Source organism: Phyllostomus hastatus, unplaced genomic scaffold, assembly GCF_019186645.2.
Source record: "Phyllostomus hastatus isolate PE091 unplaced genomic scaffold, TTU_PhHast_1.1 phas_contig_210, whole genome shotgun sequence".
Classification (NCBI taxonomy): Eukaryota; Metazoa; Chordata; class Mammalia; order Chiroptera; family Phyllostomidae; genus Phyllostomus; species Phyllostomus hastatus.
The window spans coordinates 14,713,265-14,737,018 of NW_025333737.1; the positions used below are offsets into that span (position 1 = coordinate 14,713,265).

The 23,754-nt window shown below is 40.3% G+C and overlaps 1 protein-coding gene across 3 annotated transcripts in view; it reads right to left on the reverse strand.

The window, feature by feature from the left end:
- Nucleotides 1-23,754, reverse strand: part of TANC2 (tetratricopeptide repeat, ankyrin repeat and coiled-coil containing 2) — a 317,432-nt gene that overhangs the window by 19,729 nt on the left and 273,949 nt on the right. For all 3 annotated transcript variants that reach the window (XM_045836187.1, XM_045836186.1, XM_045836185.1), the window contains 5 exons: nucleotides 22,785-22,893; nucleotides 14,911-15,033; nucleotides 14,127-14,363; nucleotides 9,569-9,754; nucleotides 4,746-4,839 (listed from right to left, as the gene is read on the reverse strand). In XM_045836187.1, coding sequence (XP_045692143.1) covers nucleotides 4,746-4,839; nucleotides 9,569-9,754; nucleotides 14,127-14,363; nucleotides 14,911-15,033; nucleotides 22,785-22,893 — 749 coding nt within the window. The remainder of the gene's footprint in view (nucleotides 1-4,745; nucleotides 4,840-9,568; nucleotides 9,755-14,126; nucleotides 14,364-14,910; nucleotides 15,034-22,784; nucleotides 22,894-23,754) is intronic.

The window sequence follows — 23,754 nt, forward strand, 5'->3', positions numbered from 1 at the left end:
AAGTTTGTATTTCCAATAGTTCAGGAAAAAACCCACAAAATTTAGTTCTTGTGTCAGAACACAAGAGCAGCTTAAGAACTTGATTGGAAATCATCCCACTGTACACCATGAACCTATACAATGTGACATGTCAATTATATCTTGGGAGAACTGGGGCAAAAAAGCAGTCAGCTGAGTTAAATACTTGTGAGGAACCACAGAATCACCTTGTTGGCATTACATAAAACAAATGGTTGGGAAAATTTCTAACTCCCATGTTTTTTAAAAAATATACTTTTTAAGATTTTATTTACTTATTTATTTATTTATTTATTTATTATTTAGAGAGGGGACGGGAGGGAGAAACAGAGAGAGAGAGAGAGAGAAACATCAATGTGTGGTTGCCTCTCACATGGCCCCCACTGGGGATGTGGCCCGCAACCCAGGCATGTACCCTGACTGGGAATCGAACCTGCGTTGCTTTGGTTCACAGCCCACGCTCAATCCACTGAGCTACACCAGCCAGGGCTTTAACTGCCATGTTCAGATCCCATTTAAAGTAGGTACTAGATGACAGAGTTGCACCAAACTTCCCTTTTAATGCCTTGTGCATGGAGCACAGGAGCAAATATATTCTTCTTCACAAAATATGGAGAAAATATGGACAGTAGTTCAGAATGAAGCCTTTCAGTAATGACACCAGTTCACAGAACACAGCTGAAATGCACCAGTACCCATCTTGAAAGCTGAACTTACACGGTCTAGTCTGACCTGGAGTTATGTTGCTCTGGCTGGCCCATTTCTACCCACTGGATAACACATTTAAATGGGAGGGACTGATCCATTTGGCCTTTTTTCTTTGTTGTATATTCTCTGTTGCTTAGGTTATGATGTAATTTGGCCAGAATCTCAAAGCTGATAGCTGGACATGGTCATTAACACAGTAGGCTGATTTCGTCTCAGAACAAGACAGCTATGAAAAATGGGATCTATGCTTTTCAAAATCCAAGTGCAAGGAGTTGCTTTGGCTGGATTTTACAGAAGTCTTATCAAAACTTTTTGGAAAAAAAAGATTAAAGTAAAGCCAGTTCTGTAAAACAACAAACTGATTCTTAGAGCAAACACAGCAGTATGAAGCCAAATCTCTTCCTGAGAGACCAGTAACAAAATTTGTTCCCTAACTTGTCAGCATCTGATGAGATTATCTGACATAAATGGCCCTTTTTTCAAACTCTAAGGAGTTAGAAGAGGCAGACAGGATGCAGCTCACAGCTGGGGAAACAGCCAAAGTCGGCTTGGATGGGATGCTGACACTAAGGAGAAGTCAGTGAAGCAAATGGTTCTTTTGTTTCTATTTTCAACCTAGAAAGAGTGCAGTGGACAGGTCATGTAAGACCAACAGGACAGAAGTGGTTGAGAGACATAAAACTTATCACTGTTATCTAACACAACATCAATTAAACATTTGTTGAGCTATTTGTCAGACACTGTCACTGCTCTTAAGGAACTCATGGCTGAGAATAACAAATAAAAAATACATTATTATACTATGTGATATGTACAACAGAAGTCAGCCCATGGAAGCCAGTTGCATGAAGGTGGCACAGAGAAAGAAGTGTCTGAGGCGGCCTCCAGGAAGAGACGACAATCTGAGCTAGATGCTGGAAGAGAAACAGGAGACTTCTAGGCACTCAAGGGCAAGGAAGAGGCATGTCAGGCACAGGGAGAGCATGTATAAAGGCAATAAGGTGGGAAATTGCATGTTTATTATTATTGGAGTAACTGGAGAAGATAGGCAACAGATGAGGCTAGAGATCATGACTAGTCTTTTTATGCTACATTAAATAACTCAATTAATGCTACAGGTGGTTATTGAATGGGCGTAAGCAGGAAAGGGACATGAACAGACTGTGGCTCAGAAAGATCACTTTACCTGAAGCCTGGGAGATGAATCACAAAAGGGTGAGGCTACAGACAAGAAGACCAGTTAGGATGTTGCTACAATAACATAGGCAAGGGATGGTGAGGGTATGAATTAAGGGTATCTTGTTTATTTTGTGAACTCGCTTCTTTTAGGCAATGGGATGGCTCAGGAGCTCCCTCCAGAGTTGCTAGAAGGTTTTAATGCTGGTCCTAGTCTGTGCCCGAAAGACAAAGGAAAGCAGGGAGTGGTGAACAGTCCTTGCATCGTAATTGCTTTTCTCTTGTGCTGTTCCATAAAAAGTCTGTGAAAAGCTTGTGGGATGAGAAGGGGTCAGCCAGATGGTGAAAGCTGAAAGTAGGCAGATGCCATCTGGAAGGATAAGAGCCTGCAAAAGGGGGACAAAGGCAACCTGGATATTCTAGTGATCTGCTTTTTAGAAAATCCAGTATGTAAAAATTACATCTCAGTTAATATTTCACGGTATGCTAAGATAAAGATCATTGATTCTAAGATGCACTTTTCTTCTTTCACTTTTTAACATCTCTGAAAAGGAAATGCATCTTACAACTGACATGATAATAAAGAATTGTGTCAGTTTAATAGGCAGAGTTTTTTTTTTTTTTTTTTGTAGTGGCATATAACATAGTAAGTATATAGTTTCTCATAGTGGTGTCTTAGATTCAATACAGTAAGTAGTACAGATTGTCAGAGACATCATATTTTCCTTAGGTGAAAATTATGTTGTCTAGGCCAGGGTTGCAGATACGAGATACCAACCAGCTGGCTGGAGGTTGTATCGTTTCCTATACAAGGGAAATATATATAAGACTTTGCCTTTGGAAGAAATACCACAATTCAATGCATCATTATAAATTTTAAATGATTGTGTGCTGTATGTTAGAAAGGAGCATGTATACTTAGTAAGGCCATCACTATAGACAGAAAAGCAACTCACAGTCTATTCACTACTGGTGAATTGCTGGAACTTTTTTATATAGCAAAGACATTATTTCCCTCAAATTTTCCTGAAGTCAAATAACTTTTTATAGATCTATAAATTATATTACAAATGCATTTCATTCTATACAATATTTAAACAGCATTTTATGTTTATAATGCTGAAATGATTGCAAATGACTTATGTTTTATAATGCTGAAATATCAAATTAAATACAACACAATTCTGATTATAAGCAAATTGACAGGAAGTTTTGACTTTTTACAATCTTGAGATATGATGCATGTGTGAGACAATGTAACAAACTTTATTGCATACTTTAAAGTATGAAATGTTTTAAAAGTTCTTAGGCCATGAAGTTTTATCCTAATAAACAATTTATAGTGATAAAAATAAGTCTTCTGCTTAGTTCACATCCTTCTTGAACATTTTTAGTAATTCTTTTCCGTACAGCACTGGAATGTGTTTGATAGTATGACCATCAGTCTTGTAATTTCTATCCATCATCACCATTGGACCACTACCTTTTTCTGCGCTCCACGGGAGTTATGTGTGCGTGGCCTGACAAAAGTAGTGTGTTGAGAGGTATGGCAATGCTGTGCTGGGGAAGGCTTCGCTGGCAAGAGCGGTAAACCAGCACGTCCCTTCTATGGCTCTAGGTCACAATATGCTTACTCCAGGATTGCTGATGTCCTGGCCAGTCTGTTCCTCTCAGTCTGCCCTCTGGCTTCCCTCGGGGCGGGATCCCAGAGACAGCAGCTGTTTCCAGCTGCGCCTTTTCCTTTAATCTGTCACAGACTCTTAAGTTGCAGCTGCCTGGCATCTGCTCCCTCTGGTTTTACAGAGGGAGGGATTGTTTGAGGAGCAAATTCCTGGGCTTTGGACCATTCTATGTGATGTTAAAGAAGCCATGAAATCTGTGTTAGATTTTTGCCATGATGGAAACATCACAATTCAGTAGGTAATTATACGTTTTAAATGAGTTCAAGTCTTTTCTTATTTTTTAATAACACTTTGACACTAAGCAAAACACACAGCCTTCTTGTTTGGTAGATACTCTCCCTAAATTGGACATTTCAATATTGGTCTCCTCCTCCTGGCAAATATGACACATATCTGTGGTGATTCTACAGTCTTCACTGCCCTGGTTTCATAAAAACACATAGAAGGTTACTAATGTTTTTCCAGATGTTCCAGTTCAGACTTGGAGGAAAGACAATAACCATTTCCTGCAAAGGTCACAAGGAAGAGGCTTCTGCTTGTGTAGCAAGTACTGAGCCACACAGAAGTCGCTTTGCTATGGACTGAGAGATGGAGCAGGGCTGTGCTTCGCAGGGTGGCACCTTCAATGTGTACCCAGATGCAACTTGACTCACATTGTGTCCATTTCACTGTGTCAGATGCTACTCTGCCATGGTAACACTCGACGAAGCCAGAGGCACAGATAAAAATGTAACCTCCTGGTGTACAACTACAGGTGAAGAGAATGATTTTGATGGGAGGAATATTTATTCCTAACTGCTACAAGGATCACATAAAAAAAGGAAGGCCACAACTATTTTCTGCTCTGGTTTGGCACATTGTAAGGAAACTTTCAGTCTTTTAAAAATATTTGAAAACAAGAATGGGGGAAAGTTTTTTTTTTTTTTTTTTTTTGGAAGAATACCCTGGTGCTAATGGTATGGAGAATCCAAAGGGAAAGAGGACTGAAAGAGGAAAACTGCTTGACTTTCCACTTTGGTTGAATTGGTCTCAAATACAAAAGCCACCTGAGAGGTGCCTATGGTCTGCCAGAGACAAAAGTCAGGGTGGGAGACGCAGAGAGCATCTCCCCACAAACACAACACATACACGAGAGAAGAGAGTGATGTCCATGACAAGTACCTGTCTCTCCCCAGAGACTGTCAAAGCTGTTGATCTGTGCTCGCTCCACTTCCTCTTCATCTTTTTCTGGAAGATCAAGTAGGTAGGAGACAATCTGAAACAAGAAGTTGTGTCAGCTCAAACTTCAGGTGGAAAACTATTCTACTGAAAATAGCCTGTGAGGTTTGGAAGCTACTTGGGTGCTGCAAGTGTTACGAGATCTCTTGCACACAAAAGTACCGATCTGCCTGTCCTAGCAAAGAAACCCAAAGCTGCCATGATGAGCATTTGTTTCTGTCAGGTACGGTTTGCATGTTTCTCCTGAACATAACTCACATAGCACGTGATTTTTAAAAACTACATACTCCTCATATTTAAGTTAAAGAAGCAATCCCTCATCCTCCCAATAAAGATACCAATAAATAAACAGAAAGAAAACCAACCAATAAGCAAGAAGCAAAATAAGTTCGGACGAGACTTAAGGCCTGTAGTTCTTCAGAGCAGAGGGATTGTTTTTTTAGCACCAGGGCTGTCTGGGGGAGAGTGAAGGGAGAATGGCTGCTGACAGTGAAGGAGAGCGACAGCTCTGTTTCCAGGAATTTGACTGTGGACAGAGTTACAAAAGAGAGCCTCTCAGAAATGGTAAGAATTCCAATTTTCTTAATATTCCCTCGGTGACACATGAGGTCAGTTGACAGGGTAGCTGCATTGCTGAAGCAGCTCAGGAAGTGGTGAGCTGACTTGTACTGGTCTGTGAAAACTGACCATTAAATTCTCGGGATTTTTTCAGGCCCACTGTTTAACCAAAATGTTAATTAAAAATTAAATTATATTTAAAACAAAAGTTAAAAAAATAAAATTTCATAATTTCCTGATTATTCAGCCACATTTTATAATTATCTGTGCTCTTGAGATTATTTCTTTATGACCACAGGGTGGAAACACCACGCAGTGGCATGCTGCTGTGTGTGCCCCCAGCTCTGTGCTCAGTGATGTCACGCTGGAGCTTGAAACTGGCCACGGTGGGAGTGTTTACACCCTGGAAACGGGCAAGCATTACAAATCAGGATTTGATTTATGCTGAAGCTGAAAGAACTTTCAGTTTAATAAGTATAATTTGCATGAGGGTGAGAAGTAGTTTAACAGTAGATCGCATATCAGATTTAGTGATAATATGAATACTGGGAAAAGAGTCAGTAAATTGGGATACAAACTCCACTTATCAAATCATGGTTGCAACCACAGGTTAGCTATGATATGAATTTAACAAACGTTAACATAAGCATTCAATTAAGAGTATTGTATATTTCATTATTATTTGTAAACTGTGTGCTACGTGTTCTTTATATAGTAAAATTTATGATAAATTGAAGTACAGTCATACATTAGTTAATGATGGGGATGTGTTCTAGGAAAGGTGTTATTGGGTGATTTTGTCTTTGCCTGCACATCATAGGGTTCACTTAACACAAACCTAGATGGTGTAGCCTACTACACACCTAGGCTATGCGGTATAGCCTATTGCTCCTAGGTGAGAAACCTGTACAGCACATTAGTGTGCTGAATACTATAGGCAACTGTAATACAATGTTAGGTATTTGTGTATCTAAACACTGAAAAGGTACAGTAAAAATACTACATAAAAGATAAAAAATGGTACACCTGTATAGGCACTTACCATAATGGAGCTTGCAGGACTGGAAGTTGCCCTGGGTGAGCCAGTGAGTGAGTGGTGAGTGAGTGCGAAGGCCTAGGGCATCACTACTGTGGACTGTGTACTCACTGTACACTTAATGCTACACTCAATTAAAAAGAATATTTTTCTTTCTTCAATAATAAATTAACCTTAGTGTAACATTTTAACTTTATAATTTTCAACACTGTATAACTGTTGAAAAATATTTCCTTTATGTCCTTATTCTAGAAGCTTTTTTCTATTTTTAAAACATTTTTTTGTTAAAAACTAAGACACACACATTAGCCTTGGCCTAACAGGGTCAGGATCATCAATGTCACTGTCGTCCACCTCCACTGCTTGCTCTATGGAAAGGTCTTCAGGGACAGTAACATGCATGAAAATGTCACCTCCTTTGCTAATGACGCCTTCTTCTGGAATACCCACTGAAGGACACCACCTGAGGTTCTTCTTAAGGACCTGCCATTCTTTTTGGAAATTATGTTCCTGGTGGTTTACGTGGTTTGTTACTTTTTCCCACCATAGACTGGCTTACAAGCAGATAATGCACTATTAATGAAAACTTTTTGGTGCTGGGGTCCATTATTTTCAAACTGTTTAGTGAGTTTGTTGAGCTCTGTAAAAGCTTCTGCTAAACCTTCACTGTGAATTTTCTTCAGGGTTCTTTTTGTTCTGTAAGTTCCTTTTCTCTTGTCTCTTCTTTAGCTATGTGTTCCTGTTTCAGTTCCAACACCTCCTCATTAGTCAGCTCCTCAGGAATCACCTGTAGGAGCTCCTCAACGTCACCCTCACCCACACCAGGTTAAAGTGTTTGCCATCCCAACCACAACCTTGTTGGTTTTTGCACCCCTCTCATCCTTGGCAAATCCTATGAAGTCAGGAAACCTCTTGAGTGTCTTCTTCCAGATGCCATTCATATACTCCTTGGTGACACCACCCCAATCCAAAACAAAGGTTTTAATGCAATCCCAGATGTTATTATCCTTCCAGAAGAGCCTCAGTGTCTTCTTCTCTTGCAGCAATAGCCTGGGCAAAGGTCCTCCTTAGGTAGAAGGTCTTAAAAGCTACTGTAACTCTTGGATCCACTTTTGGATCAGAGAGGTGGTATTTGGAAGGACAACACCACTTTGATATTGGGATGAAGATCACTGATAAAAGGAGGATGCCCAGTAGCATCACTACAATAAGAAAAATCTTGAAAGATATATTATGCTCTGAATAGTGCTTCTCCATTTCACTGGCATTGCAATTCAGGGGGTGTCTTGGAAGAGCAGCTGGGTCATCCATGACTTCTTATTGATATGCTTGAAGGCCCTGGGGTTCTCACTGTGCCAGATCACAATGGGTTTCAATTTGTCTCCTGCAACACTGCCCCCAAACAAGCCTATTATCCTGTCCTTAAAAGCCCTAATACCTGGCACTGATTCAGCCTCCTTACATATGAAAGTCCATTCAGGCATTCCTTTCCAGAATAGGGAGGTTTCATCCATATTGAAAATCTGGCAAGTAATTTTCTTCCACAATCATCTTATCTAGTTTCCAAAAATTCCTCTGCTGCCTTCACATCAGCACTCACAGACTCAACACTCTTTCACAGTATGTACTGAATAACGATTCTTGAATCGTTTAAACTACCCAGTAAATTCATCATCGTAGTTGGGCCCCACCACTTCTTTCGACGCTGCAAACACACATTTTGCTTCAGCTGTGATCATCATGGTGCTGAGAGGGATACATTTATGTGTCTGGTCTTTAATCCAGGTCATTAGAAATTTCTCCATGTCTGATAAAAGCCCTTCTTAAATTCTTTTAGTCTTGTTGTCTTCAATGAAGCAGACCCTTAACAGCTTCCATCTCTTTATTCTTGTTCTTAAAGGCTGCAGCTATAGTGGAATGGGGCATGCCTGACCGGGGAGCAATAAGCATCACTGATTTTTTTACTTTCGTAGTCCTTAATCACTTTTAATTTTGTTTCCAGGTCAATCACTTGATGTGCCCTCTACCTGAAAACATTAGCAGTGAATTTAGGGGCCATAATGAGCAAAACAACATGAGATTAAATCAAGCACAACTGAAAATGATGTTCTTGATCCATTGGTTGAATCAAAGAAGTGGTGGCGCAATAAACGTAGGATGTATGAGGCTGCTGCTGGAATAACAGGCACGCAGTTTTACAGCAAACATTTTTATAAGTAGAAGGAGCACACTCTAAAGTAACGATAGAAATGCAGTACGCTAAATACGTACACCAGTAACATTTGTTTATTATCACTATCAATGTTCTGTACTGCACAGAATGGTACCTATTGTACTTTGACATGACTGACAGTGTAGTAAGTCGCACTGTGACATTACAATGGCTGTGACATCACTCAGCAACAGGAATTTTCAGCTCTGTTATCATCTTTTCAGACCACATGCGGTCTGTCGCTGACTGAAATGTCATTATGCAGCACGTGACTCTATATATGCTCTCTCTCCCTCCCGCTCCATTACACACCCCTCTCCAGAGCTGGTTGTTAACATTTCCTAGCACACTACCAATTCCATGTATTTTGCCACTGTATTATTACTATAATTAATAAGTTAGCAAAAATACCACTTATATAGTGCTTAACAATGTACAAAGTACCTTTCATACCAGCCTTGTAAAAAAGAATTTGTTAGACTCACCTTACTGATGGGAAACTAAGGTTCTAAGAGATTAGGTAAACTGCCCAACATCCAGAGCTAATGAACAGCAAAGTTGGGAATCAGACTTGGTCCTTCTGAGATTCTAAGTGTTGTGCTATCCCCATGCCACACTGCATGGGGACACAGCTCAATAAATAACCCCTCTGAGCCTAGTGTCAGTGTCTGTTAAACAGGGGTGGAAGGATGGGGAAAAATTGGAGTAGATAAATCCCAAGGTCCTTCCCAGCTCTCACATTCTGTGCTCATAATTCTAGGTACCTTTGCATTTCAGAATTGAAGTATTTCATGGAGTCTAATCTTCCTTTTTCTCAGAGCAGTGATCAAAAAGCTAATTCACATTAATTAGGGTGGCAATTTTGTAATAATGTAACCCTTTTGTCCTGGTCTCCTACGTCCTTCAATACACAGATTGGAAAAAAAAAAAAACAACCAACCTTATCACCTGCTTCCTTACCTCGGTATAGCCCATACTGGCTGCAGCAATGAGGGCCTGCTGGATGGCATGGCTCTTCTTAAACACCCCTTGCTGCTGGCCAGCCATTGTCCAGTCACACTGAATCAAAAACTTGACCACCTCCAGATGACCTCGGAGTGCAGCATGGACCAAAGCACATTGTCCATTCTTATCCAAGTGATCCACCTAAGAGAAGGGGACAGAGAAATCTGGGTGAACAAAGACTTGTGGCTGTACTCCCAATCTAGTCATGTCAGCCCACTGCACAGGGCTGGACTACTAAGAGTTAGACTTTCCCATGCCCTGAACCAATTGCAGAAAATTTGATATTCTCCTACTCAGGCTAAATCACCACGCGCTATAATAACTCTGGTAGATGCCCCTCTGGCGAGAACCTCATAAGGTCAGGCTTTTGTTTTCACATCAAAAGAAACCAGAAACAAAACTCCCAGTTCCAGCTTTATTTTTCTTGAGGTACATTCTCCTTTGTCCTTAAATAGTTCTTTTCTGACCAAAATTTGAAAGACTTGTAGCTCTCTTGGTACAAAAAATTTTTTTCTTTGAAATCATAAAAGAAAAACATTTTGAAGCTCAAATTTTTTCTGGTCTTCCAAAGAAGCAAAATATCTTATATCATGAATCACACATTTGACCACCAAACTTTGGCAAAGACTGCCCTTTCTTCCAATGTGAGGGCTGCATCTCAAAAGATCTGGCCAAAATGGCTGGAGGTACTTGGAATTTAGTGCTAGACTAAGTTCCAAAAGCAGTTTTTACAACTGCAGGGTTGGTTACAAGTTCAGGCTGAAAGAAGAGCCTGATTAAGATCACTCTACCAGAAGGTCCCTAGCCATAAGTCTCAATAGATGAGGAGCCTTTTCTTACAGGCAAGCAGGCTATCTTCCAGCGGTAGTTAGAACACTTGAAACAGAGGTTCTCTATCTGATCTTCCCCAGCTTTAGGTCCAGTCAGTAAACATTTAACAAATGTTTACCGAATGCCTACTATTTCAAGGTACCACATTGGATAAAAAGGTAGATAAGATAGTAAAATATAGATTCTGTGCTCAAGGATTTCCAAACAAGGTGGGGGGGATGTGACCAATATAAAAAAGCCTGTCCAACAAGGATGTATATAATGCCATAAGGAAAGGAAATGTGCAATAAAATTTCAGAGAATTCCCAGCTAGAATCAGGAATGAATTCAGAGGGAAAGGTGCTGGGGTCTGAATGTCTGTGTCCCTCACCCCCCAATTATATGTTGGCATTTTAACCCCCAAGGCAATGACATTAGGAAACAGGGCCTTTGGGAAGTGACTGGGTCATGAGGGCAGAGCTCTCATGAATGGGATTAGGGCCCTTACACAGAGGCCTCAGAGAGCGTGCGTGCGCGCCGTGTGAGGACACAGCGAGAAAGCTGTGACCCAGGCAGCTCTCACCAGACATCCACTGGGCTGCAGCCATGCTCTTAGGACTTAGCCTCCAGAAATGTGAGAAATAAAGGTTGTTGATAAGCCAGTCTATGGTATTTTGTTATAGCAGCTCAAATGAACTAAGGTCTATCTCAACTCACTAAGCAGGGAAATGATTAATTCTAGTTTATATAAGGCTAGGGTACATAAAGGTGAAGTTTAAACTACAAAGTTGAGAGGGTCTTTTGGGACCAGAACATGGATATTTTTGAATGCTAGGTTAAGTGGTCTGAATTTTGATCAGTAGGTAATAGAGAGTCATTGAGAATTTTCATGCTCAGAACTGTCTACTCAAAAACTAAGGGGATGAATAAAAGGAGCCTTGGTTTCCTGGAGAAATGGTTGATTCCAACACTGGGGCAGTAACAGTGAAAGATGGGTTTGGAACATCTTGTGATGCCAAAAAATATGAATGTGTTGATATAATAATGGGTGAGGAGATTTGAAAGGACACAGAAACCAACCTGAAGGAGCTTCCAATGGTCAAATCTATGCCAATTTGAGCAAAATAAGTAAAAATATTAATGGGTTACATGTCACAGTATAAAATCAATATCCAGGAATCCATCATGCTAGGAATAAATAAATGAATAAATAAAAACATGGGGGAGAAGTAACAGCTCTTCTTACAATAGAATTCCAATGAATAAATGTTGAACGAATGAAGGAAATAGAAAATCACTGTTACGCAAACACCGTGGCAACAAGTGATTCTTGGTGCAGTAAGAATCACTGATGGATCCTAAAACTAGTGGACAAAAGCATGAGAAACAAGGTATCTGCCTACTCTCAAAGCATTTCCTTAAAAGATAATTCTTAATTACAAAGGAAAAAAGAGTATGTTCATATCTGAGAAACGAGGAAGACACTATAACCAAGTGACAGAAGTTAACATCCCCTTGTACCTCCTAAGTGCTGCACTAATAAGGGCACATCATCATTTCTGTGGTATAATTGACAAAAATGGCTAAACTTAACCTAATGGTGAGAAAGTATCAAACTAAAATTGAAGAACTTTCTACAAAATAACTGGCTAGTATTCTTCATTATCTTCTTAATGCAGAAGCCATGGGAGAGAGGATGAGGATGAAGAAGACCAGAGGACAAAATCTCAGAGAACAGTTAATTAAGAGAAGGAGGAGAGAAGGGCAACCAGAGAGGCAGGAGGGGTACTAGGGCAATGTTACAAGTCCTGAGAAGTGCAGTCAATACTGCCTACGGGGTGAGAAGTGAGAAAGAGTTCCGTTATTTGGTGATAGGCAGCTGTTAGTGACTTTTGAGAGAGTAGCTCCATTTGAATGCCAAGAGGTTGAGTGTGTTCTTTTTTAAAGACTATTATTTATTAGGCACTAAATGAGATTTCATCTCCTTTTAAAAAAGCTTGCTTGTTTTTAATTCTCCATCTGACCCTATTGATCCCTTTTCTAGAGGAAACAAGTGAGACTGAGAGGGGTTAAATGACACGTCCAAGCCCTCACAGCAAGTAAGTGGGAATGCAGGCTTCGGCCAAGTTGTGTCTGACTCCACAGTTTATGATTTAATGACTTGCCTCCTCTCTCTCTCATGGAAGCCAGATGACAAGTGCTTAAGGATTACTAAGTAAACAGAGGTAGCGAGTAAGGATGACTCTTGGGACAGGTGTGGTGCATATGGAAAGCAGGAGATGGGATGGTAGCTTCTGGTTAGCAGGAGAAAGGAAAATTTCTCTTTTGGGTTAAAGGAGACATTCAGAGGTTTGCAGAAACTGGGGGAGAAGGCAGTGCAAATTTAGAAAAAGAGTGAAATAAAATGTGAGAAAAGGAGCAGCTTACTGAGATAAGAAAATATAGGTGGAGGTAACTGATCTGGGAAGGAAAGACTTCCCTCTGTCAGGCAGAAGGAAGTAAAGGTGAGTGTGGGTAAGGCTTCACAGACTTGAGACGGAGGTACACTGCGATCTTACTGAGTAGGAGGGCAGTAATGTAGGAGGGCAAGATAATCTTAGCAATGTAGGAGGGCAAAACAAGTGTGATAGGGTACTGAGAGGCATACACATGATTTACACATCTGCTCTGGGGTAAATGAAAGAGTAGTAAAATGAGAGCTGGGCAGCACGAAAGACCCAGTTGAGAGCAAAAATATGAATTCACAGCAATAGGAAGAAGGCCCAGTTATCATTCCGTTTCCTGAGGTGTTCATTCCAATGAACAGGTCTTTAGAGATGGAACATCACTGTGTCACTGTAAACATCTAAAGCTCTGGGATTTCACTGCGAGTCCCTGATCCCAGGTCCCAAAAGAGCTTCAGGAGTCTCACTCTCTTCTCTGGTAAAAACGCTGGATACCTCAGAATGAGGTCATATGTACTACTTATATTTTATTGCAAAACCACCAAAATCCTCAGTTTGTTTTCAGGATTGAACAAAATACCACAAGGCTACAATTTCCCCAGAAGCCTCCATTTTTGAGACCAGCACTTTTCTTTCCACCAATATTTTGAAATTAAATTCTTTTATACCAGTGCTCTTGGGATCCTATAAAGCAAACACAATTTTTAGAAAGGGTTTCAGAGAATTAAAACACGTGTGTACTAACAGAAGCACTTCTGAGTGCCTCTGGTCAGTTTGAGAATAAGCAGATAGAATCGTCTTCTCCCCAACCCTCTTCCATGGCAATCTTCAAGGCTAGGAGGAGGAAGTCTGGTCTCTGTCCTTATCTCCATGGCTAACTTATCTTCTCTACACATGAAAGGCTGAGTCCGCAGGCACCATTCAGTTCAGACTTCCCACTGCAGTCTCCCTGCTCTTCCACTTCTCCTTCTTCACTTTGAGCTCAGTAGGGAATTTCTTGGTTGTTAGGTAGGGACTTTTTGTGACTGCTGATAATGAGGTTTCCTAAGTGCCCCTCAAAGGTTTTAGGACTTTGTCCAGATGCAGCGTGGAACAGGCATGCAAACACTGGGATGTATGCAGAGCCCTGCTCCCTTTGATCTGCTCCCTAATAAGGTTTGATGTGCTCGATTCACGAGGTAACATAGGAGATAAGGACAATTACAGCAGGAAGAAAGATAAAGAGAAGAGAGGAAAAGCAGCAGTCAGGCAGCCATTACCTTGGCTCGTTTCTTGCACAGCAGCACAACGATGCTCAGGTAGCCTGCCGCTGCGGCGTAGCCCAGAGGCGTCAGGCCACTTTCAGAAGAGGCATCCACATTGGCCCCAAACTCCAAAAGCAGGGCCACCATTTCTGTGTAACCGAGATGAGACTGGACACATAGGATTGGGGCATTATTTAAAACCTCTGTCCGGTAATTAATGTTGGCACCTCCCAAAATCAGCAGTCTGCTGACCTAGAAATACGTAAATAAGTAGAATACTCAGACAAATATCAGTCATACCCTTTTAGTCATCTTTTATTAAGTCATCTGGGACCCCACAGTAGTGCCTAGTAGCATTTAATAACTACTTTGTTTTCATAATTGTTATGTGTTCCTTTTCTAATACCTTGCTTTTGGAAAGAAATGTAAAATGTCTCTTTACCTAACCTGCTCAGTAACTAAAGCAATGCCACTTGTATCGTAGTGCTGAACACAATCTATAACTAAGTGAACTGTTGGTCAGCAAAACTCCTACCAAGACAAAGGCTACTGGAGACGGACTGCTCCCCAGAAGCGGCAGGACCAGACTCTATAAATCAGAGTCAGCTTACAGAAGGCAGAAAGTCAATAGGCTTGGTCTTCAATTTATAGAAAATATAACAATTTAAAATACATTATCAATAAAAGGCTCATAGAAGACAATCTAAGGCAAGTCAAAGATCAATTAGCCACTTAAATGTCCTCTAAAGTTTGTTTTCCACAGTTATTCTTTAATCTAATGTAATTTACATGCACTTACCTTTACATTTGGAGTGTAGAGATTTCGTAAAGATGCCAGTGCCATGGAGAGGCCCTCTGTGCTATAGGAGACCCAGAGGCCCTGGAGGATGGAAGATGATACGCCGACTTTTTTACTCAAACCCTGAAAAAGAAATATTGAGGTGATTCATTAGCCCAGCTAAGAAGTACCATCAGCAGTGAGTTAATGACCTTGAGTTTGTGGTGCTAACAAACCAGAGTAGAGTCTCCCTCTAACAATGCCTGTGTCTGGCAGAACTACTGATGGGGACAAAGAGTTCTGCTGGGACAAGTTAAGCTAAATTCTCTCTATCTTAGCAGTCTCTGGCAACAAACCTACATAATACCTCTCTCTTCTGCTATATCTGGATATATTTTTCCCCCACACCTTTTCTATTAGCCTTTTTGAATTAATCTCTTAAATTCAAGTTAGTAAAATTAAATAGTGACACAGAAAATGCAATGTGATCATTGATCTCCATCTCATTTCTTTCTTGGGCATTTGGGAAAACGGTATTTCCCAACCTCCCTTACAATTATGTGGGGCATATGACTGCATTCAGGCTAGTAAAATACGGGCAAAAATACCATATCATGTCTGGGCTTGGCCCCAAACCTGTATGTTTCTCCACATTTTCTATTCTTCTGGAATGAGGATTCTGAGGCCCTTGGAGATTTTACTATGAAGCAGAAGAAGCCTGCCCAATGATTTGTACTGAACTTAGAGTAAGTGAGAAATAAACCTTCTGCCCTGGCTGGCTTAGCTCAGTGGATTGAGCACAGGCTGCGAACCAGGCATTGAAGGTTCGATTCCCAGTCAGGGCACATGCCTGGGTTACAGGCCACGGCCCCAGCAATTGCACATTGATGTGTCTCTCTCCCTCTCCCTCTCCCTCTCTCTCTCCCCCACCTTCCCTCTCTAAAAATAAATAAGTAAAATCTTAAAAAAATTATTAAAATAAAAGAAATAAACCTTCGTTAAGCCATTGAGATTTTGCAGGTTTGTCACAGTAGCTAGCCTTCCTCACCTTGACTAACACACAGGACAATGATCACATCTGTTTATCCTCAGGAAAACAACAGCATAGGTTTAACTGTCATCAGCAACACATCTTCTCCAGTATGACTAGCCCAAGTCCTATGACATTTACTCAGGTTTGCCTCTTTCATGTGGGCTTTTCCAAAAGGAAGTTATAATAATATATTTTAAAAATTTTTTCTATTGCTATGGCAAGACTCTCTCTCTCAGTCATCTCACCATTCTGCCTCCAACAGCTGGGTCAGGTGAGTGAGTTAAAATAGGAAATCCCAAGGGCAGGAAGATATTAATAATGACGTTTGAGACCTAGTAAGTGGATCTGGGGAGGTATTCGCTTTAAAAACTTAAGCTACTACTGTTTGCTCTGTTCCTTGACATGCAGATTGTTCTACTTATGTTCCAATCAGCAATGTTGTGTTTAGCTTCTCTGAAAGATGTAGCAACTCACTCCTCTGCTCAGTGCCTATAAATCTAGATTTAGTTTTCCTGAATGTAAGTTATCTGTTTTCTGTGTGACAACTCGGATCATTTCAGTTACTTAAGGCACCAAAGACATTTTATTTTTAAAAACTATTTATTTATACACTTATTTTAGAGAGAGAGGAAGGGAGGGAGAGAGAGAAACACTGATGTGAGAGAAACATCGATCGTTTGCCTCTCATGCATGCCCCACCTGGGGACTGGGCCCTCAGCCTAGGCGAGTGTCCTGACTGGGAATCTAACAGGCGACCTTTTGCTTTGTGGGATGATGCCCAACCGACTGAGCCACACCAGTCAGGGCGTTTAGGGTACCAAAGACATTTTAAATGAAAAAGCCTAAGTGTTTAGAGAAAGGCTGGATATTCCCAGAATGTTGGGCTGTAATTTTTGCTCAAGGGACTTTAGGTAGGCTTCCACTCTGGTAATGGTGGGTCTGGGTAATTTGTACAAACATTTCTGCTAAGGACAACTAAAAAAGGCAATACAAAATGTAAAAATCCTCCTCCTTGAAGACATGGGAGGACTACAAGTTTGAGAAAAATTGCTGGACGAAGATCTAGGACAGAATAAAGCCAGGAGAGTAGTTTAGAGCTGCTTCCCCACTGGGTGTGCTGCCAATTCTATGGAGTTACCTAGTGGTACGTTCGATACCTTTGGAATTTTTGAGGCAGTGAAACTGTTCTGTATGATACTGTAATGGTAGATACATGATAGTATGTGTTTGGCAAAATTCAGAGAACTATACAACACAGTGAACCCTAATGTAAACTACGGACTTCAGTTAGTAATATGTCCTTGTAGGTTCATCACCTGTAACAAATGTTCCACACCAGTGCAAGATGTTAATAATAGTGGAAAATGTGGTAGGGGGAGTAAGTATATGAGAACAATCTGTATTTTCTATAAACCTAAAATTGCTCTAAGAAAACAAAACATTAATTAAAAATAAAGTCTGAGTTATATACTCCAGAACAATGAATAACGCTCTCTGGGAGCAAGGCTCAGAAATACGTGTTTGTGTTTCAAGTTCCCCAGGAAAATGTAATGTATAGCAGTCCTCCCTTATCTGCAGTTTTGCTTTCTGTGGTTTCAGTTATTTGTGATTGACTGTGGTCTGAAAACATTAAATGGAAAATTCCAGAAATAAACAATTCATAAGTTGAAGCCGTGCGTCACTCTGAGCAGCACGATGAAATCTTGCACTGTCTGGCTCTATCCTGCTGGGAGGTGAATCATCCCTTTGTCTCCTGTCTCCGCGCAGCACACACTACACCTGCCCGGCAGTCTCTGTGGCAGCTGTCACCATAATCAGATTGAGCGTGGCAGTGCTGCAGTGCTCGTGTTCAAGTGACCCTTATTTTCCTTAATAATGGCCCGAAGCACAAGCGAACTGATGCTGGCTGGCGATCTGAGTATGTCACCGAGAGGTCATAAAATGCTTCCTTCAAGTGAAAAAGTGGAAGTTCTCGACTTAAAAAAAAATTGTATGTTGAAGTCGCTGAGATCTACTGTAAAGACAAATCTTTTTTTCTGTGAAATTGTTAAGAAGGAAAAAGAAATAGTGTTAGTTTTACAGTTGTACCTTCCACTGAAAAAGTTACAGCCACAGTGTGTGATTAGTGCTTAGTTAGGATAGAAAGGGCATTAAATTTGCGGGCGAAGACACTGAATGGAGAACGTGCTCTGACAGATGGCGATATGTTGCGCCAGAAAAGACATCAGCAAGGGACAAGTGACACCTGGCCATTTACTGCAAGTACGGGATGGTTACACTGATTCAGGAGTAGGTTTGGACTGAAAAATATAGAAATTACGAGAAAGGCTACATCTGCTGATGAAGAAGCTGCTGCCACATTTCCAGTAGAGTTGAAGGGTTCTGTATTGTCTGTGGTTTCAGGCATTCACTGGGGTCTTGGAATGTACCCCTCAAGGATAAAGGGGGACTACTGCATAGCTAAAGTTAAAAACCACTGATCTAGATCTCTTGATAAATCTCAAATATATACAGTTGTAAAAAGTGTGATCCTATTTAAACCAAGTTTAAAAATAATGAAATAATTCTGTATATTTTTATGAATACACATCTACATTGGAAAAGTACAAAATATGGATGAGAAGAACACATGTTAATTCAAGGGTAGAAATGATCTCTGAGAAGGGAGAGAAATGGGGAAAGAGGATACAAAGGAAGCTTCTATTGTGCTTGTTACATTTTTATTTCTTAAAAATAAAAAGATTTGAAGCAAACATGGAAAAATCTTAACACCTATTAAAAATAGTAGATAGTATTTGATTATTCAATTATCTGTACTTTCTTATGTGTTTGAAATGTTTCACAATAAATTAAAAAAAGAGAGGGACAGGGACATCTCTTCCTGAGATGTGAAAAAGAGAGGCAGGAATTGATGATGATATAGAGTGATTTATTGGTGAGAGGAGAGTAGTTAAAGGAAGTCACACTCAATGGCTTTATTTTTTTTTAGTGACTCATAAGTCAGGCTGTTTGTTTAATTAGTTAACTTGGTTAAGAGCTAGAAGGAAAAAAATGGGAAAAGGAGCTGAGTAAGAATAGTCCTTGGTAAATGAACTTCAACTAAATGGTCTAGTATATGGATCACAAAGCAGCACTGAGAGTCCCAGTGAGGTTGGAGTAAATACATAGGAAATGAGTCTGAAATACACAGCTAGGGCCTAGGATTTTTGTAGTATTAGCTTTACTTGTACCAGGAACCTGCTAGTCTCCTGATTTCCTCTGCTTGGTGGGGTTGGCCCTTTGCTCCTATGAGGAATGGGAGGAAAGAATTTGTTTGGTTGAACTCAACTTGACAAAGGTGACAGGCAGGTCCCATTACCAGGCAGGATGTAGCAAAATACTCAGATAATGAAATTCTAAGCTGATGGGTTCTTAAAGAGACCTTTAGGTTCAGATAACTAGAAAAAGTCTTTTCAGTATTTAAAACTATTGCTCAGGCAAGTAATAAGTAATTTATGTTTGAGTTTCAGTTATATTTTATGTAATATTAATAATTAAAGGTACTTGCTTACATCCATGGAGTAAATAATTTACTGTACAATTAATTATACACATTATATATGTAGGTACTTATGTGGTGAATGATTGTATGCATAGTGAGAGATGAATAGTAATAGAGACCCTTTCTTAAATATTTGTTAGAATCTAAATTTATTGTACTGTTTACCAGCCAGTAGAAAGCTTGTTCAGTATTTTTTACTTCATGAAGAAACAGAAAGCATGAAGAAGCAAGAGCAATCTCATCTTAGGGATCTTAGCTAATGGTACAGGTACCTTAAGATCAAGGCAAAAACTGACCTTGGGGATTATTCAATGAATTTCTTAATGTAAATTATTTACAAATATATAATCAATAACCTCCTTGCAGATATCCAAGTGTCTCAAATGGATTATTACTCTTCTTATCCTGGCCATGTTTCATCATAATAAAAGGATCCTGGTAAATAAACGGAATGGTGCCTTTTACTGTAGAGAAGGGGTTGGCAAACTATGGCCCAAGGCCAAATCCAGCTTTCTACCAGTTTTTATAAATCATGTTTTACAAGAATACAACCACACCCACTCATTTATTTCTGTATTGTCTCTAGCTGCTTTTGAGCTACAATGGCAGATTTAAGTGGTTTCAATAGAGACTCTGTGGACTGCAAAGCCATATTTCCTAATCACTAATACAGAGGATGCTATGTAATCTCTGAAGTGACAGGGTGATATTATCATCTAAAATTTATGCATGTTAATAAGTTTTATTGTCAGGAAATATATTTTTATTAATAATTTGAATCATAAAACTTTATATTAGATATATGTCTAGTACTTTGCATTTTATTATGTACCTTTCATAGTTTACATCTATGATCCTTATAACAATCCTGACAGATATTGTTACCATTTTACAGATGAGAAAACTGAGATTGCTTAAGGTAAATGGCAGAGTATGTACTTGAACCCATGCCTTCTGGTTGATGTTAAAGGATCTTCTTTCTACCTTTTAGGTGTCTTCTTACAGCATTTCCCCCCCGGCCAATGGTTCTGGCAAGAAATGGTACAGGACTGACCAAGCAAAGGAACATTTTAGAAGGCAGCATTTAGAGAGTAATTGTAAGAGTACTATGAAATCCCTCCAGCAAACAGACCCAAACCAGTGAAACACCTTGCACCACAAACTGAATGGAAATATCTCTGGCCACAACTCATAAACATCCAGATAAGTGAAATCTATAGAGATAAAAAGTAGATCAGTGGTTGCCAGGAGCTGGGGGAAGCATGTGGAGTGACTTCAAATGGGCACAAAGTTTACTTTTAGGATGATGTAAAAGTACTAATAGTGATGAGAGTTACACAACTCTAAATACACTAAAAGTTACTTAAAATGGGCATATTCTATGGTATATAAATAATACCTCAGTAAAGCTGTTTGAGGCAAAAGGAATGAAATGGGCTCCATAGCCAGCTAAATCTCCAGAATTACAGACCCCCAACCTCATATTTTCGGAGGGATTAATGGTATTATTTGTAACTTTTCACAAAGAAAGATAAAATAAGGGAAATTTAAAATTAATTGGAAAGGAACAAAAATTGGACTACATGTCACTGATGAGGAGGAGGGGGTCTAAGTAGTACTGGTTATAAGCATAGAGACTATTTTCACCTTTTCATAACTTCCAGTTGAAGGGCACTGGGAATTCTGAAAGTCTGGGAGAAACTATAGCCTATCAACAGGGAGCACTCTGCACTTAAAAGACCCTAAAAATGCAGCAGCAGGAACACCACAGTCCAGATCTGCATTCCCCAGCTCGCAGTCATGTCAACACCTATGCTGTACACCCGAGTATTTATGGCCTGAATCACACAGGGAGCCCACCTTATCTCAGGCAACCACGTTGTCTGTAGCAAAATAAGATAAAACTGTGTCAGTGACAGGGTTGTATGGCTAAAATGTAAGTCTCTGTGTGTTGGATAAAATCACAGTGGGTCAAACAAAGCTTCGTATCATTTATCTGTTAATGTGGTGTTTATTTTATGGTGCAGAAAAGACAGGAGAAATTTCTTTGCATCTAATACCAGGCAGATGGTGATACTACAAGCTTAAGCATTTAAAGTGGTGGTGCTTAAAAGTTAAGTTTCCTATCTACCTGAAGGAATGATCTCAGAGTTTAAGTAGCAGATACTTTTTGGTCCATTTGAAACTAGAGTGAGGCACCTTGCCTGTTATTTTAGTCCCACTCTGCTCCCACTGAGTAAGGTCACTGGGTAAGATCACTTTTAGTACAGTAATTTGTTAGATAAGACAATTATGATTTAAATAAAGGACCTGTCACTGTAGGTTCACGTCTGTCTATCTAATGAACAGCCTTCTCTAGCTGTGTGCTTGTATGCTGGGAAGAATTTGCTAGGCTCGTGGAGTTGCCCTTATTGCCATCTTTCTCTCTGAAGGGAAATATTTTATCTTTAACAGCATCTTCTGGAGGAAGCCCAACCCAGAGAACTGTTTAAGATACTTGCATCTCTCAATCCTGTGTCAAGAAAAGGAGTCTGAAGTAGCAGACTTCTAGCAAACTGTGGGCTAGAAAAAGCAGGAGAACATTTCTTCCTCGACCTTTGTGTTTTTACCCCATACTACTATCGACACTATAACTTTCTCGAGATTAGGGGCTGCATCTCTCTTGTTTTTGCAGCACTAGGACCCGAGACAATGGCTCAGTCAGAGCTGAGTAAACGAAAGCATACACGCACAGGGAACATCACGCCCCACTCTGGGTCCTCCATTCCAGCCTGGGAAAGTTGAGAGAGGGAAGCTGATGCTATAGAGTACTCAGAAGTTTTGAAACTACTGGGAGAAAAAAACTGAGATTATAAGAGAGAATGGGAGAAGTAAGAAGCTCAAAGGAAGGTTATTGCTGGTTCCAGACAGCTTGAAAACCGCAGCACTAGGAATATTCAAATCTTCACTGAAAGAATTATATGAAAATTGAAAGTGTAACTGCTCCCAGTGACTTTTTTAGGCATTGTGAAAACCTGCAAGTAACTGCGACAATATGACTCCTCAGGAGATCGTAGGTCATATATTGAATGCACACGTGCATGCGGCTCACCTAAATGATAACACACGTACACTTCCTGGAAAGCCTAGCCATCCGCTAAACAGGGAGATGACAAATGTGGTTTTCTTTCTAAAGGCCTAGGGAGGAACAGGCTATACTTTTTTAGGAGATGGACCAACTTTGCAACAAAATAATTTCAGAAAGTAAGGACAACACTGAAATAACAGTAGTTTCATAAACACAGTGTTAAGGAATGAAAAGTCTCTAACTTCTCTAATTACCTTAAAAATGTGTGCTTTGAGGATGTGATGTCCCAGTTCAATAGTCTGCTGTCGGTTTAGTTTTCCCTCTTGGCGGGAAAACCAGAAGGCAAGTAATGTGTGACCACTCCTGCAAAGAAAAAGAGACTCGTTTTAGAAACATTAATGCCCCAGTTCTGCTTTGGTGGGAGACTGTTCAGGTCTAGCCATACCTCCAACAAAATTCTGCCTCACTCAACCGGCTGCTTAGGGAAGGATACCTGCTACTGGGCAAAGAGTGGCTACTGGAAGGTTCCTAGCTTTTACCAGTCCTTTCCCCAAATCACATGTGTGAATATCACAAAATGTCATTTCTAGTTAGCTTCCACCCATCCCACACACAGATGACATTAAAAGATTTTCATTTTTATTTTCTGCCTCTGTCAACTACTCTTCTTTCACCCATGCTTTAAATGTCAGTCTTCCTCAGGATCTCGTCTGTCCTCTGGATGAGCTCACCCATCCCCAGTGCCTTCACCACCATCTGCATCCTCTATCTTTTTCTCTAGTTAGGCTTCTCAGCCTTAGGTCCACATACACTCAACTGTTTATAGGATTTCTCCACCTGGAGGTTCCAGGGCACCTCAAACTCAACACGTCCCAAACTGGATTAACAACCTCTTCCCCCACCCAGTAAGTCTCCTCTGAACAGCAGCTACCCTGTTCCTTCATACAGAAAAAGGAGTGCTTTCTCCTCAGAACTGGGAGATGGTATACCTCTAGCACAGCATCTGCTACACCACTAGTGTGCTTTCCTCTACTAAGCGGGAGTTTCCTGATGGCATCCACTCCTCCCTATCTCTGTAACAGACCCCTAATCTGTTATGAAAGAGAAAACCCCTTTTCTGCCTCTGCATGTTGTCTTACGGGCACGTGATGCCCTGAACTACTCCGGCCCTCTTGTAACCATGTGGCAGCTGACCTAAGACAAAGCCAAAGGAAGCACTAGGCT